General features: G+C 40.6%; 2 protein-coding genes across 2 annotated transcripts in view; one reads left to right on the plus strand and one right to left on the minus strand.

Moving 5' to 3' along the window:
- Positions 1-17,859, minus strand: part of ATXN1 (ataxin 1) — a 491,098-nt gene that overhangs the window by 188,138 nt on the left and 285,101 nt on the right. The gene's annotated exons all lie outside the window — the stretch shown is intronic.
- GMPR (guanosine monophosphate reductase) overlaps positions 1-17,859 on the plus strand; it is a 61,308-nt gene that overhangs the window by 26,347 nt on the left and 17,102 nt on the right. Inside the window, exons 5-7 of the mRNA XM_075270850.1 lie at positions 1,779-1,860; positions 3,222-3,328; positions 13,376-13,418. Of these exons, the coding sequence (XP_075126951.1) occupies positions 1,779-1,860; positions 3,222-3,328; positions 13,376-13,418 (232 nt within the window). The remainder of the gene's footprint in view (positions 1-1,778; positions 1,861-3,221; positions 3,329-13,375; positions 13,419-17,859) is intronic.

Raw genomic sequence — 17,859 nt, forward strand, 5'->3', positions numbered from 1 at the left:
CACCTACCTGGGGCTGGAGCTCAGCCAATCAGGAAGCTTCAAAGCAGCAATAGAAACCCTGAAAGCAAAAGCCTGCAGAACCTTCTACGCCATCAGAAGACAACTGTACCACCTCAAACCACCGGTGAAGGTCTGGATGAAGATATTTGACGCTGTCATCTCCCCGATCCTTCTCTATGGCAGTGAGGTTTGGGGCCCAGCCACCTACCCAGACCAGTCAAGGTGGGATTCCAGCCCAACAGAGAACTTCCACCTGGAGTTCTGCAAATACCTGCTACATGTCCATCGCAACACCACCAATATAGCCTGCAGGGCAGAGCTAGGCAGACTCCCCCTATGGCTCACCATACAGAAGAGGGCGCTAGCTTTCCAGGCACACATCCAGGGGAGCAAGCCTGACTCCTACCACCACCAAGCATGGCTAAGCCACCTGAGCAAACCAGACATTCAACAACCAAACAGCAGCCAACCACCAAACCAAAAACTCCAACAGATGATAACCAAGGCCGAAATAAAGGCGACCACAGAGGCAAACAGAGAGCGGTACATTGAAGAATGGAGAAACGAAATAAATAACTCCAAGAAACTCACCGTGTACCAATCCCTACAAAGGGACTACACCATGGCCACCTACCTGGAGAGAATACGCCACCCCAAGCACAGACAGACCCTGAGCCGATACAGACTGAGCGCCCACAACCTAGAGATAGAGACGGGGCGATACAGACAGACGTACAAGCCACGGGAGAAGAGACTGTGCCAGCACTGTGACCAGGGGGCCCTAGAAGACGAGACCCACTTCCTGCTACACTGCACCAAATACTCAGCTATGAGGGCCGTCTACTACCAAAGACTCTCTGCCCACATCCCAGACTTCATATCTGCAGACGAGAAGAGGAAACTCTACATCCTACTGGGAGAAGAAGAGGCCACTTTGGAGATCGCTGCCCAATACGTGTCCAGCTGTCACCAAACCAGAGGAAGATGAGACTCCACGGACTGTTATATTTATCCCAATACACCCGCCCGCCCACCCCCACCTCCCCATATAGCGGTCACCAACTAAGAGGAAGATGAGACTCCATGGACTGTTATATTTATCCCAAAACACCCGCCCCACCCACCCCCACCCCCACCTCCCCATATAGCAGTCACCAACGAAGAGGAAGATGAGACTCCATGGACTGTTATAACCTAACCCCCCCCCCCCCATACCCACCACCCACCCAACCCAACTCCCCCCCCCACCCACCCACTTTACTAGCTTTGGCAATGCCAAATACCTATTCGGACGTGCCAATAAAGCATTTTTTTTTTTAATAGACCCCCTGTGTGCTGGCTCTGGAAAACTAGAAATGAAGGAAGGAAGGGGGAGTAAATGCTTTACCTTATATGCAAAAGTCCATATCATCTCGGTCTGCAAGGACTATAAAAGGGAATTGGACTAGCAGTACCGGGACATTACAATTACGCAGATATTTGGGAAATGAGGGTGAATGAATGGGCATATATATATATATATATATATATATATATATATATATATAATTGATGGGGCAACCAAGGTTGCAGAATAAGCGGCGGCATGGCACAGTCTCGTAATGTGTATTGTACTTTCACACTGGATATTTTGGGATCATTTTTATGACAAATACTTTTACATTATTATCCAAGTTTGGTAAGTAGGGTAATAGGCGTGAAATTTTACATGTTGCTATTTACAAAGCAGAGAGCTTGTAAACTGGTTTGATGTTTCTTAATGTCTTAATATTTTATAGGCTGGAAATGTAGTTACAGGTGAAATGGTGGAGGAGCTCATTCTTTCTGGTGCTGACATTATAAAAGTTGGAATTGGACCAGGCAAGTTCAAAAGCAAATAATTTCAATTTGTATGAATCATTTATAGAATTTTATTTTTTACATATTTGGTTAACATTAATATCTATTTCAATCTGTATTAATAATTTATAGAGTTATATTTATTACATATTTACTTAATATTATTCATTCTTATACACAGATTTTGATAGTTTCATACCTACTACACATACTGGCACAGATTTACAAAGCCTGCTATATCTAGAAAGTTGCCTAAAATGCATCTTAACTTGGAGTATTTTGGCGCATGATGGCACAACGTAGATCCTGTGCCCTGTTCACCACTTTTTAAGACAGTGGGCATAGCATGGCAGCAATCTACCTGGGCTTATGCCAGAAAATTGGCATTTGTACCGCATATCTGTGACAGTTTCAGACTGTGTACCTACATACGCAATAATTACAAAGAAGCCGCATCCTGTGCCTGGTAGGGAATGAATTAAGATGATAATTAATAAGACTTGGCTACCTACATTTTGCACAAGTGTGCTGTGTGTACTTCCTCATAGACAGCCAATGCTGAGATGGTTTCTATTTATACTATGTACATCTTAGTCATTCAGCTCCCCATGATACTTTGCTCAGTTGTAACATAGATACTGTTTTGGTACTGTAAATAGCTTGTCTGATACTTCTCACTAAAGAGACAGCTGCATGGCCTGAAAATCATTTAGGGATGGATAACATACAAGACAGGCTATATACATTAAGGCTAGGATAACAGCTATTTTTTCACAAATCATATGACCACTTAAAATAGTATCAGTGTCAGTTCCACTTCGTGAGGCCCTTACCTTGAAGTCAACCCAAGTAGCTAGATTGCCAACAATATAATATGTATGGGACCAGGAACCAAAAGCAGGATCTGGCAAGTTGTATTTAGGCGACATGCACATGACTATGATTGAATGCCACAGAAGTCACATATAAGAGGCCTTAGGCTGTTTTTACACATTGTAGTGAAATTGTTTCAAATTGCAAAGTTTTGTCAAAACTGCAGCAAGTAAGGGTAAGTTCACACAGGGTTTTTTGGTCAGGATTTTGAGACCGTATCTGCTTCAAAATCCTGACCAAAAAGACGTCTTTCATTGATTTCAATCGGGCCTAGTCTGGAGCGGAGTGCACGAATGGATGCTGGTGCAGTGCACTGGCATTCAGTCGCAGCAACCTGTTTTTTGGTCCGGAACCTGAGGCAGCCTGCGCCTCAGGTTCCGGACCAAAAAAAACATGTGAACCCAGCCTAACCATGACTGCAGAAAAGAACACACAAGATCATGTTGTGAGAATCCAGCCATAATCATGGAGCATTCTAGAATTAAGACTTTATATTCTTACTTTGACAGGCTCAGTCTGTACAACCAGGATTAAAACAGGTGTCGGCTATCCCCAGCTGAGTGCTGTGATCGAATGTGCTGATTCTGCCCATGGTTTGAAAGGACACATCATCTCGGTAAGTACAGACATGCTCTTAATGTTAACATATAAGACATAATTGATTGTATCTTCAGAACTCTGCTTAGTTTTATGTCACACCTGCTATGTTCAGTTTATGAACTTTTTGAGTCTAAAATAATTGCATTTTGGTCACAAAACCTGAAGGCATTATTGTACTATCCCAACCTTAAGGCTGTTTTCACACAAGACTACATGTATTGTGTTTTTTGATCCTTCCCTCTTACTCCCCTTTCCCCCTCTTTTTCTTTGTCCTTTTGTTATTGCTTGTGATGTTTTGACACTTGATTTTCATGCCATGTCTTGAATCGTCCGTTCGGACTTGCCTTCTTGTATGACCTTGTTTCGCGGGCCTGGTTTCTACGGCCCTGCCTTGTTATGGTTTGCTTTTTTGTTTTGCTTCTTTGTAAATTGTTTAAAAATAAAGAATTTATAAAAAAAGGACTACATGTATTGCGATCTATGAAACAACAGAAGTTGAACATTCTAGTGTATTTCTGTGTGCCATTCATGTCCAATCCATGTTTGATCTATGTAACATATGCTGATATAGCAGAAGTTTGATCACAGGTATATAGCGCTAGTATGATATGCCTGTGATACACTATTTGAATTTCCAGGTAGTCCCTGTATTTATTTGCAGGTTATTCCAGCAATTCATATGGATTGCCTGAAGCTCCTGTCTCCCTCACCTCTCAGCCCTACACACTAAAGTGTTTAATAACATTCATCCAGCATGGAGGCATCTGAAAAGTTGTATGCTGTCAGTACCTAGGAAAACTGGATAGTAAACATATAGTACCCATCTTTCCAAGGTACTAAGACTACAAACAACTCATGAGCTGCTTCCAAACTTCATCAATATTATTATGCCTCTTTATGATTGCTGTTACTCCTGGTCACCTTGACAGTAAGTCACTTCAATGGTTTACTTTCAATGTCACCAGGAGTAACTTCAGTCACATAGCTAGTGCAGAGACTATTATGTAGCTGAGGAGTCCCTGCACTAGCTCATTCTGGCACACAGACCTTTGGGATGAGTAAGAATTCAGTCTCATCTCCAGGTCCCCAGTGTCGAAATAGAAACCAGTTAATTGAACTCTGGTTTCTCTTCATTTACCACAGAAGAAAGATAACAGCTCTCTCTATTTTTTATTTTTATTTTTCATACTGCAGTTTTTTTGTCTTTCAGATTGTGCTGGGTTGCTTGGATTACGTTGGATTCGTCAGGCTAAGCTGATGATCATTATTTTAACAAAAAAATCTCGTGTCTCTCTGTTTTTTTTTTTTAATACATTTTTACCACTTATCACAGTTTTTGGCCTGGCCCAGCCAGGGCCAGGCCAATACCAGTGTGCAGAGTTCCTTCTGCCTGGCTTTCTCTTTAGGATGATACCCATCTTTTCCTAGCACCCCTGATGATGTTGCGTATCTGGGCAATGTTTGGAGGATAAATACTAGCCTTTTCACCGGCTAACCCTAAGCCCCATCTTTGCAATGGACACAGTTAATCAATCAGACAGCAGCTATTACTAGAGCAGTAATAAAGTATTTAAAAGAAAAAACACAGACATAAGATTTTTTTTTAACTGAAATAATAACCTCCACACAACCTTTTTGACCATTTTATAGAAAAATAAAAAAAACAATGATTACCGATGAAGTACATCAATGTATTCCAAGTGATTCAGATAAAAAACACAAAAAAACTCAGCAGTATGAAAAATAATCTTTCTTCTATGATAAAGTAATAGAATCTAGAATTCTCTGAATTCTGGTGTCTATTCTGGTGCAGAGGACCTGGAGAGAAGACAGAATTCTGTCTCATTTCAAAAGTCTGTATGCTAAAATGAGCTAGTACAGGGACTCCTAAGCTACACGAGTCCCTGCACTAGCTATTGAAAGTAAGCCATTGAAGTAACTTTCTGTCAACCCAGTCACATTGAAGTGTAGGTAGGGCTAGGGGGTGGGGGGAGAATGGGCTGCCCAGCCATTCATATCAATTGACAGGCAGGAGCCATGCAGGTACAAAATTTCACACCTGCATTGCTCCACACCTATAGCAATATTTGTGTTAAGAATGGGTAACACACAAATGATGTCCAAATGCTGTCTGTTTTTTTTCACTTCACTGTTTCTTTACTGTCTCTAAGTCAGTGAAAAACAATGTATGTGTGAAAACAGTGGCATAACTAGCAAAGACTAGGCCCCCAGCAAATTTTTGACTTGGGGCAACTCCTTGGCATAGCGCCCCCTTTCTTGGCCCCCACACAGTATAACGCCCCATTTACACACATTATAATGTCCCAAAGTGGCCTCCAGACAGTATAATGTCCCATATCAGCCCCTCCACACAGTGTAATATTTCATAGCGGCCCCTCAAAACAGTATAACGTCCCATAGCAGCCTGTCCACACAGTATAATGTCCTGTAGTGGCTCCTGCACACACTATTATGCCCCATAATGGCCCCTGAACACAGTATTATGCCTCATAGTGGCGCCTGAACATAGTAGTATGTCCCACCATGGCCCCTGCACACAGTATTAAGCTCCATAGTGACCCCTGCACACACATTATTATGCCCCATAATGGCTCCTGAACACAGTATTATGCCCCATAGTGACCCCTGAACACAGTATTATGCCCCATACTGACCCCTCCACACACTATTATGCCTCATAATGGCCCTGCACATAGTATTATGCCCCATGGTGACCACTGAACAAAGAAATATGCCCCATAGTGGCCCCTGAACACAGTATTATGATGGCCTATAAAAAAAAAGCATCAGGGGCTTACCAGTCCCCCTAAGGTCCTAGGCCCTGTGGCAGCTGCTACCTTTGCTACCTCGGTATTTACGCTACTGTACGGTATTTACGCTACGTATTTATACTACGGTATTTACGCTACTCTATTGACTATTATGGGTCCATTTCCTGAGTGTTGTCCAGTTTTTTCATCAATAGCATACAGACAGAAAAATCATTAGTGTGAAAGTCTAAGAGCCAGCATTATAGATCCTGCTGTGTAGATTTATAAAAATGATTATATTGCAGCATCCTGACAAAATGTTTTTTTCCCTTTATAACTAGGTTTTAAAGTTACAGGAATTTGTCTACTTTCCAGCAGGGGTCAGGAAAGATTTTTTCTCTGCTACTGATAAATAGGAGTTTGAAAATAGAGGCTAGGGGATGCAGTGGTAGCAGTCGCTACAGGCCCATAGATGGACCCCAGAAGTCCCTCTGTCACATACAATATACACATAGAAAAAAGACGTGGACCCCAAATCCCATTATACATTGATCTATGCTTCCAAGCAAAATCTACAAAATGAAAAATAAGGCTCTTAGTATACATTTTGTTCACTACAGCCACAATGCAGGACCACATACTGTATAATACAGTATATACCACTATTCTAAACGGCACAAAGTTGGAATGTGGCCCCATTACTGATTTTACATTGGGGCCCAGGAGCTTTACGTTACACTTCTGTTTATTAGTATAAAGGGTTGAATTTAATGATTTTCAGCTTTCAAAACACCATGTATCTATCTGTATCTATAGGTATACAGTACATCTTGCTAGAGAAGCACTTCGGGAGCCAATGGTGTTTTGGAGACTAGATTCCTTCCTACTAAAGGTTTTAGCTAGAAATACAATCTTCCAGCCATCAGTTCAGCCTGCGTGGAACACTGGAAAAGGGAAGGAGGGGTGCAAAACCGTATTTACACCTTACAGAGATATCTCAGATCCCAGGCCCTACCCCTGTTCCTAATGGCTTTTTATGAAGGGGTAATATGAACTTTTATCTATATTATGTCCTGTCATAATAAACAGATAATCTATTTATACTCCAATTATCATAGTGTATATAGGTTTTTATTTTAGGTAAAATAAATAAGTTTCTCATTTAATTATATATCTGTAACTGATTATTTGCTAACTCCGCAGCAGAAGTAGGTACCATAATCCAGATCATGGCATCAAATAAGTCACATAAACTACCTGCGCCATACACACAGACAGCAATATAAGCTTAGTTTATACATTTTACACTGCCTCTATTCTGTTTGTATCTGATCTTTAGCATATAATCCTCTAAAAACAACACCTTTGTGCAGCAGAAAAAAACTGCATGAAAATAAGAGCATATTCATTCTTGTGTGGTAAAGATGGGGATGTTCACATTAAGCTTCACCCCTGCAATGAATGCATAGGGTGAAACCTGTGGCCAAATATAACACATACAGATTTTGCCATTAATGGGGTTGTACAGGATAACCAGGTTTTCTTTTTTTAATACGAGGCTTGGGAAGGTGCGAAAAACCCAAAACATACTCACCAGTGCTTGATGTTTGGTCACTTACAATTAGCCATCTTTGCTTTTATTTGCAGTAGTGTCATGAACAAGAAACTCCTTCTGCTAAGTGTCTGAAATGGTGCCTAAGCCTGGATGGTGGACAAGGAAACTGTGGGAGCTAATCTTGACTTTAGGCGGATCAAACAGTCCTCTCTACTGGTGGACTATTTGGGCTGGGCCCAGACTTTGCTAGTTATGCCCCTAGAATAGACATTGCACTCAACGAAAAAAGAGAGATTAACCAAAGGAGCAGGTTTGTCTGTGACTCGTCTTCTAAAAAAAAAACCTAAATCCAGGATGTGGCTATTGTAACAAGCTGGTCTTGACTGACAAAAGGATGAGGACCCTTTGGGACAAAACTGGCTTCCCTGAGATAGTAGTTTTCCATATTTTATCAGAATGAGTATGATAACCACAGACCCTGAGCCAATAAAAATTATGGCTATGATACTGTTGTACTTGGTGCTAGAGACATCAGATTACGATTAAATCCCTTCATGAGATTTGCATCACATCCAATGGTGAATAAGTGTCCTCCCAATGTATGGATGAAAAAACCCAATTACTGGAAACTTGTCATTTCCCGCCATAAGTCTCATTGAGCCTCTATTCAGTTTATTAAAGGGATTCTACCATTAAACTATCTTTTTTTCTAATGAACACATCGGAATAGCCTTAAGAAAGGCTATTCGTCTCCTACCTTTAGTCGTGGTCTCCGCCGCGCCGTTCAGTAGAAATACCGGTTTTAACCGGTATGCAAATGAGCTCTCCACAGCAATGAGGGTGAGCCTCAGTGCTAAAACACCGATGAGCGCGTCCCCATTGCTGCCCAGAGCTCTTTCCTGCGCTGCCTCCTTCTTCTGCAGCAACTCCGCCTCTTCTGGATCCCGGCCCCTGCCAGGATCGGTAAGTAAGTAGGGCCCATTACCGGCTGGAGTAACTCCAAGCGGTAACGGCCTATTAAAAAAAAAACAAAAAAAAACGCAGCGGTAGCGGCTGTCACCGGGCCCCCTAATATCCTGGGCCCTGTGGCAGCTGCTTCCCCGGTAGTTACGCCACTGCCCAGACTATAAACTAGTCTGGACCTCAGATGAGGCTCAGAGTCTGATGCAAATGATATTAGGGAGGTTCTCCTCAGCCACCTAAAGGTGCTGCTTCTATTTCTTTCTGGGCAGTCTCCTTGTTTTCTGACCCATTCAAATAAGAAGCTGATAGTAGGTTCACACTAGTGTTTGGGTTTCTGTTCTTCAGGTCTGCTTAGGGACCCAAAAAATAAACCCCCCAAACTCAGTCCATTTAAAAAGCAGTTACTCCTGGTAACCCATGGACCCCATAATGGGGAATACTGGATTTCCACATGAAAAATGTGTTTTTCAAGCGGATTCGAAGACGGAATCCCGAGTAGAGTGTGAACGATGGTGTGAATCCAGCATTAGCTGTAACATCCACTTTGAAGACCTTTGGCCCCAAGGAGTTGGTATGTCATTCAGTGGATTGCCTGGACAAGTGTAGCTGTAACATCCATTTGAAAGAACCTTGGTTCCATGGAGGTGATATGTCCTTTTGGCAGTTCCTTGGTTCTGTAACTGGATTGTCTGACAAAAACTCAACATCTAGTTTTTCAGTCCTCTCCTCCCTGCAAGATAAGGCAATATGCCCCAGAGCTCACCACTGGAGCCTGTAATTGGACCTCAGCAGTCATGTCATTATGATGATGTCATCAGATCAGTTGAGTTTGTGTGAACACTATTGCAGAATTTCTGTATCACCCAAGTGACCACAAGCAGATATATATATATATACAGTCCTATGAAAAAGTTTGGGCACCCCTATTAATCTTAATCATTTTTAGTTCTAAATATTTTGGTGTTTGCAGCAGCCATTTCAGTTTGATATATCTAATAACCAATGGACACAGTAATATTTCAGGATTGAAATGAGGTTTATTGTACTAACAGAAAATGTGCAATATGCATTAAACCAATATTTGACCTGTGCAAAAGTATGGGCACCTCAACAGAAAAGTGACATTAATATTTAGTAGATCCTCCTTTTGCAAAGATAACAGCCTCTAGTCGCTTCCTGTAGCTTTTAATCAGTTCCTGGATCCTGGATGAAGGGATTCTGGACCATTCCTCTTTACAAAACAATTCAAGTTCAGTTAAGTTTGATGGTCGCCGAGCCCGCTTCAAATCATCCCACAGATGTTCAATGATATTCAGGTCTGTGGACTGGGATGGCCATTCCAGAACATTGTAATTGTTCCTTTGGATCGATTTGGAGCGGTGTTTTGGATCATTGTCTTGCTGAAATATCCATCCCCGGCGTAACTTCAACTTCGTCACTGATTCTTGAACATTATTCTCAGGAATCTGCTGATACTGAGTGGAATCCATGCGACTCTCAACTTTAACAAGATTCCCACTGCCGGCATTGGCCACACAGCCCCAAAGCATGATGGAACCTCCACCAAATTTTACAGTGGGTAGCATGTGTTTTTCTTGGAATGCTGTTTTTTTTGGACGCCATTCATAACGCCTTTTTGTATGACCAAACAACTCAATCTTTGTTTCATCAGTCCACAGGACCTTCTTCCAAAATGAAGCTGCCTTGTCTAAATGTGCTTTTGCATACCTCAGGCGACTCTGTTTGTGGCGTGCTTGCAGAAACGGCTTCTTTCTCATCACTCTCCCATACAGCTTCTCATTGTGCAAAGTGCGCTGCATTGTTGACCGATGCACAGTGACACCATTAGCAGCAAGCTGATGCTGCAGCTCTTTGGAGGTGGTCTGTGAATTGTCCTTGACTGTTCTCACCATTCTTCTTCTCTGCCTTTCTGATATTTTTCTTGGCCTGCCACTTCTGGGCTTAACAAGAACTGTCCCTGTGGTCTTCTATTTCCTCACTATGTTCCTCACAGTGGAAACTGACAGGTTAAATCTCTGAGACAACTTTTTGTATCTTTCCCCTGAACAACTATGTTGAACAATTTTTGTTTTCAGATCATTTGAGAGCGGACTGTCCATGCTCGGCGACCATCAAACTTAACTGAACTTGTATTGTTTTGTAAAGAGGAATGGTCCAAAATACCTTCATCCAGGATCCAGGAACTGATTAAAAGCTACAGGAAGCGACTAGAGGCTGTTATCTTTGCAAAAGGAGGATCTACTAAATATTAATGTCACTTTTCTGTTGAGATGCCCATACTTTTGCACCGGTCAAATTTTGGTTTAATGCATATTGCACATTTTCTGTTAATACAATAAACCTCATTTCAATCCTGAAATATTACTGTGTCCATCAGTTATTAGATATATCAAACTGAAATGGCTGCTGCAAACACCAAAATATTTAGAACTAAAAATGATTAAGATTAATAGGGGTGCCCAAACTTTTTCATAGGACTGTATATATATATATATATATATATATATATATATATATATATATATATATATTTTTGTGCATTCCATATTTAACACAGACAGTTGCTAAAATGCGTAATCTTTCATTGTTGTCAGTACAACTCATATTTAGATACATGCCATTCCCTTGATAGTTCCATTTATTGGCTTTCTATCACTATAGCGTATAATCTAGCAGCTGAAATCAGAGCTTCCCAGACAGCCGCTCTTACGGACCTTTGTGGCTTGTATGATTGTAACATTACATCATTTTACTGTAAGGCTTGGCAAAGTATTTTAAAAGACAAAAGCAAGACAGAAAGAAATTTTTTATTCTGCACACTAGGTGGCGATCAGGATCTATGATATTTGTCCAGGTTGTGCTAAATGGCATCTGAGGGAAACCCTTTACCTTAGACAGCATTGCGAAATCAGTTTTACATTTAAGTGTGGATTTTGGCTGGGATTATTTTGCAGCAAGATTATTATAATATTTTTTAATCATTAGCTAGAACCTCATTGAAGATGACATTTAGGGTTGTATATAATACCTATTGTTTATCCATGTCTGTCTATTATCTCTCATGCACCATACAGTCCTATGAAAAAGTTTGGGCACCCCTATTAATCTTAATCATTTTTAGTTCTAAATATTTTGGTGTTTATAACAGCCATTTCAGTTTGATATATCTAATAACTGATGGACACAGTAATATTTCAGGATTGAAATGAGGTTTATTGTACTAACAGAAAATGTGCAATATGCATTAAACCAAAATTTGACCGGTGCAAAAGTATGGGCACCTCAACAGAAAAGTGACATTAATATTTAGTAGATCATCCTTTTGCAAAGATAACAGCCTCTAGTCGCTTCCTGTAGCTTTTAATCAGTTCCTGGATCCTGGATAAAGGTATTTTGGACAAACAATTCAAGTTCAGTTAAGTTAGATGGTCGCCGAGCATGGACAGCCCGCTTCAAATCATCCCACAGATGTTCAATGATATTCAGGTCTGGGGACTGGGATGGCCATTCCAGAACATTGTAATTGTTCCTCTGCATGAATGCCTGAGGATTTGGAGCGGTGTTTTGGATCATTGTCTTGCTGAAATATCCATCCCCGGGGTAACTTCAACTTCGTCACTGATTCTTGAACATTATTCTCAAGAATCTGCTGATACTGAGTGGAATCCATGCGACTCTCAACTTTAACAAGATTCCCGATGCCGGCATTGGCCACACAGCCCCAAAGCATGATGGAACCTCCACCAAATTTTACAGTGGGTAGCATGTGTTTTTCTTGGAATGCTGTTTCTTTTTGGACGCCATGCATAACGCCTTTTTTTATAACCAAACAACTCAATTTTTGTTTCCAAAATGAAGCTGCCTTGTCCAAATGTGCTTTTTCATACCTCAGGCAACTCTATTTGTGGCGTACGTGCAGAAACGGCTTCTTTCTCATCACTCTCCCATACAGCTTCTATTTGTGCAAAGTGCGCTGTATAGTTGACCGATGCACAGTGACACCATCTGCAGCAAGATGATGCTGCAGCTCTTTGGAGGTGGTCTGTGGATTGTCCTTGACTGTTCTCACCATTCTTCTTCTCTGCCTTTCTGATATTTTTCTTGGCCTGCCACTTCTGGGCTTAACAAGAACTGTCCCTGTGGTCTTCCATTTCCTTACTATGTTCCTCACAGTGGAAACTGACAGGTTAAATCTCTGAGACAACTTTTTGTATCCTTCCCCTGAACAACTATGTTGAACAATCTTTGTTTTCAGATCATTTGAGAGTTGTTTTGAGTAGCCCATGATGCCACTCTTCAGAGGAGATTCAAATAGGAGATCAACTTGCAATTGGCCACCTTAAATACCTTTTCTTATGATTGGATACATCTGGCTATGAAGTTCAAAGCTCACTGAGGTTACAAAACTAATTTTGTGCTTCAGTAAGTCAGTAAAAAGTAGTTAGGGGAATTCAAATCAATAAAATGATAAGGGTGCCCATACTTTTGCACTGGTCAAATTTTGGTTTAATGCATATTGCACATTTTCTGTTAGTACAATAAACCTCATTTCAATCCTGAAATATTACTGTGTCCATCAGTTATTAGATATATCAAACTGAAATGGCTGTTGCAAACACCAAAATATTTAGAACAAAAAATGATTAAGATTAATAGGGGTGCCCAAACTTTTTCATAGGACTGTATATGCAAATAAACGTATATAATAATATTGGCAATAGCATTAGAATGATTTCTGTTATATTTTTTATAGGATGGTGGCTGCAGTTGTCCAGGAGATGTGGCCAAAGCCTTTGGTAAGTTGTGTCACCATTTCCATTCCAAACACACCTTGGAGTTTCTTTTTATTTTTTACAGTAATTAACCCCTTCCTGCCACAGGCATTCTTCGATTTTTGTTTTCTGTTTTTGAATTCCCCCCTCCCCATTCCTAACCTCATAACCTTTTTATTTCTCCGCTCTCAGAGCCGTATGAGATCTTAATGTATGCAAGATACATTTTTTCTCCATGTTACCATTAAGTATTCTGTACAATGTACTGGGAAGCTGGAAAAAAATCAGAATGGGGTGGATTTGAAGAAAAAATCTATTTGTGTGACTTTCTTACGGGCTTAGTTTTTACGGTGTTCACTGTGCAGACAAAATGACATATCACCTGTATTCTATGTTTCGGTACGCTTTCGAGGATACCAAATTTATATGGTTTTATTTACATTTTAACCCCTTAGCAAAAATCCGAAACTATGCCAAAAAATGTTTTTTTCTAAAAGTTGCCATATTCTGATACCCTTAACTTTTTAGACTTCTGTGTACGAGGATGCACAGGGCATCTTTTTTTCAGGGTCAGGTGTAACGTTTTATTTATACCATTTTGGGGAATGGCTATTTCTTTGATCACTTTTTATTAAAACTTTTATCAGAGGCAAAACAGTGAAAAAACGGCGGTTTTGCACTTTTGATTTTTTCCCCCCCAGATTTTCTACAGTGTTTACCATATGGGAAAATGTTTTTTTTTTTTTAATAGATTTGTAGAATAGGCATTTTTGGGCACAGAGATACCTAATGTGTATGTGGTGTTTCACATAAGATAATCCTTTAATAGTCCCGCAATGGGGAAATTTCAGTGATACAGTTTCATGGATGGTACAGTAGTATATAACAAGAGAGAAAACACATACAAGCTCATGGCAGATAGAGGAATCCTAGGAATCACAGCAACTAAAAAAGAAAGAAACACAGACACACTGCAGGATCATTTAGTTCTCTGTGTGAAGTGATGTTAATAATACAGCCGAATGTGGTTGGAGGACACGAGGAGAGGGGTCACAGCATGTAGCTATAACAGGCAGAAACGTTTTTTTGCAGAGGTGGGGGACATATGCAGCTATCACGATAACATGTGGCAGTTCCTTTGGTAGGTGGTGAGATCTCCTGCTCACAGCTGATAGTTCGGTATCTTGCATCAGCGCTATTGTCCATTAACCACAAAAAATGCGTCAAATGTCCTTCATCACAAGCCCTCCTCCTTTCTTCTTATCACTGTGTTCTACTGCCCAAAGAAGTCTGAAGCCATCCAGGTATACATGGTGCTGTTCTCTTGCCAAGCTTCCATAAACTCATGGGGTAGGTGGGTGATGGTAGGTTCTCCGGCTGTAATAGAGTCCCACATGTCCACATTAATAGAAAGAAATACCAGTCAGCCGTAGGCCACCGGACATGCAGGACTTTGTGTCCGGTTAAAATAACCCCAAAAAACGGTTTCGCTCACAAAATGCTCAGGGACGCTCACTTTTCAAACCCATTCACTTGAATTAATTTGAAAACTGACTTCCGGGTTTCCGTCCCCTGTCCAGTTTCTCAGGGCAGAAGACGGAAACCCAGCAGGATTGCTTAAAGCATATATAGGCGCAGGTGTGAACCTGCCCTGACAGAGTTTATCACAGTATATTGTCACACCTATAAACTGTGCTATCAGTTTGTAATCCGTTTTCCAAAGACTTTTCCAATCCTCAATGTTAAAAAAAAACGTATTGGTTGCTGTTTGTCTGGAATACATATTTTTAGGTCGACAATAAAGTCCTGCAAGTTCTACTTCTCTCTGTGCACAAAAAAGCAGAAACCAGACGGAAATGGCACAAACTGATCTATGCTGATACTTTTAAAACCCATTGAAATTAATGGGTTTTAAACCGGACAGTTCAAATTCAGCTTTTTGAAGATTTCAAATACTGATTTCGAATACATTTGCTGAACGCAGATGTGAACCGGGCCTTAGGGAGCCTTCACGTGGAGTTTATGCTCGCTCATTCTGAACGTAAACTTGTTCAGAGTGAGCGGCGTAAATAACAGATCCCATTGACTTCATACGCGCATATCACATTGAAAGCAATAGGTAAAAAAGCCTCCCGCTGATTTCAATGGGTAGCACGCGTATGCCGGCACCCATTGAAATCAATGGGATCTGTTTTTTACACCACTTACTCTGAATGAGTTTTACGTTCAGAATGAGCTAGCGTAAACTCCGTATGAAGGCTTCCTTAGTAGAGTTTATGTCCTACTGAGAAGAGACATCTTATGGGCCATCCTACAGCTCCTCTGCACTCCCTAAAGTTACACTCCTTCTTGGGAATTATTCATAGGTGCGGCCAGCCAGAAATTAACCCTGTACTGGTCGGAGGCATTTTTTGATTTTCAATTTTTGTTTTTGACTCCCTACCTTTCAAATCCCATAACTTTTAAATTTTTCCGTTCACTGAGCCATATTAGGGCTTAATGTTTGCTAGACAAATTGCTCTTCATAATGGTGCCATTTATTATTCTGTAAAATGTACTGGGAAGCTGGAAAAAAAAATTCAAAATTGGAGAAAAAGAAACAATTGCATTTTTGCGACTTTCTTAGGGGCTTCGTTTTTAAGTCATTCATTGTGCAACCAAAATGACATGTCACCTGTATTCTAGCATAGGGCATCTCGGTTTGCGGGACCAGGTGTACTTTTAAGTTACACCATTTTGGGAATATATATATATATATATATATATATATATATATATATAATATATATATATATATTATACACACACATTTTTTAATACTAACACCTCCTGGGGGTCTTGGATCCCAGGGGGTCTGATCACTAATGCATTGCATTACAATGCATGGCAAAAAATTGGCATTTGTGTCCTACATAAATGCCATAGAAATGATTGACAGACAAGCCTGAGAGCCTTCAATAGGCTTCCAGGAAGCATGGCAATGGTTCGCTGGCTCTGGATCTCATACCAGGTGGAGTCAATACTAACCAAAATGGCATCTCGGTCAGCTTTGGGTTACTTGTACATTTGGTGAAACTTCTAAAACATTTACGTATACAAAGAGAGAGGAAAAATTTATATAATTTAGATTTTTCACAGTAGATATAATTGCATTGCAATATATATATATATTTTTTTTACTGGAGAGCACTTTACCGCTTCACATCTTAATTTACTTATAAAGTAACTTCGGAAAATAATTTGCATGACATATTTTTGTGCAGTCTGCTTTAAAGTCAAGTCAAGACACAATTATTCAGCCTTTTGGAACTGAAAATGCCTAGCATTCATTGCAGTTTGCTTTCTAAATACTGTCCCAAGATAGGTAATCAGTAAGTGGGCATGGTTATCTGGGACCTCCGCTGATCATCTGTTGGAAAGGTCCAAGGCACATGTACAAGCACCATGACCTGTTCATTGTGTACATTGCACATTATTTCATAACTGCCGAGTGACATAAGTACAGCCCTGTCCCATATAATTGAATAGAATGAGCTTGTTCTAACATCACAAGTCAGCAATAAATGGTCTGTAATCTGACGTGTGTGAGCATTGTGGCCCCTCCAAAAAGCTGATCAGCAGGAGTACTGGGTGTCGGACCTTCACTGATCTTTTATTGATTGCCTATCCTGAGGATGGATTATTAAGAAAAAAGAATTGCAGAACCCGTTTATTTCTTATATTTTCTTACATTGTGGCATACATTGGAAGCTTCTGATGGAGGCATACATTCAGAGAATAATCTCAATTCAGGCTACGGCCCCATGGGCCGGAACCGCCGTGCTAAAGTGCTGCTGGAACAACCGCAGCGTGAACTCATCGCGGTTCTTCCCACAGCGCTTTGGACAGAGAGTTCATGGAGTTTTCCTCTGCAGACTTTCTGTTACAGTTATATCTATGGGAAAGCTGCCGGTGTTTCCGTAGATATAAATGACATGCTGCGATTTTCAAAACCGCAACGGTTTCGGAAATCACAGCGTGTCCGCGATGCAATTTTTTTTTACAAACTGGGCATGAGATTCGTATGAATCCCATCCACTTTGCAAGTACTGTAAAACGCAGCGATTTTTACCGCGGCGTTTCTGCCGTGGACAAATCGTAGTATTTATGGCCTTATACCACCAATGCAGCCAAACAAGGATGTTGACAGAAACATGTAGATGTTGACATAAATAATGCCACCATAAGATGCACACACAAATAATGTCACATCCAAATATGATATAATTTCACACAAAACTCCAAAAATGAGCCAGACAAATAATGTCCAAATTTCCTTTTTTCAGTTTTTTTTTGTGTTATTCCAGTACACAAAAGGAAAATGAATTTATGTAATTTTTAATGTTAATTCTAGCAAATCCCATCCACAGAAAAATACGCGCAGCAGAAAAGCTGAAATTTCCAAAACCATTGGAAATCGCATGTC

The sequence above is a fragment of the Leptodactylus fuscus genome, chromosome 4 (assembly GCF_031893055.1).
Source record: "Leptodactylus fuscus isolate aLepFus1 chromosome 4, aLepFus1.hap2, whole genome shotgun sequence".
In the NCBI taxonomy this organism is placed as follows: Eukaryota; Metazoa; Chordata; class Amphibia; order Anura; family Leptodactylidae; genus Leptodactylus; species Leptodactylus fuscus.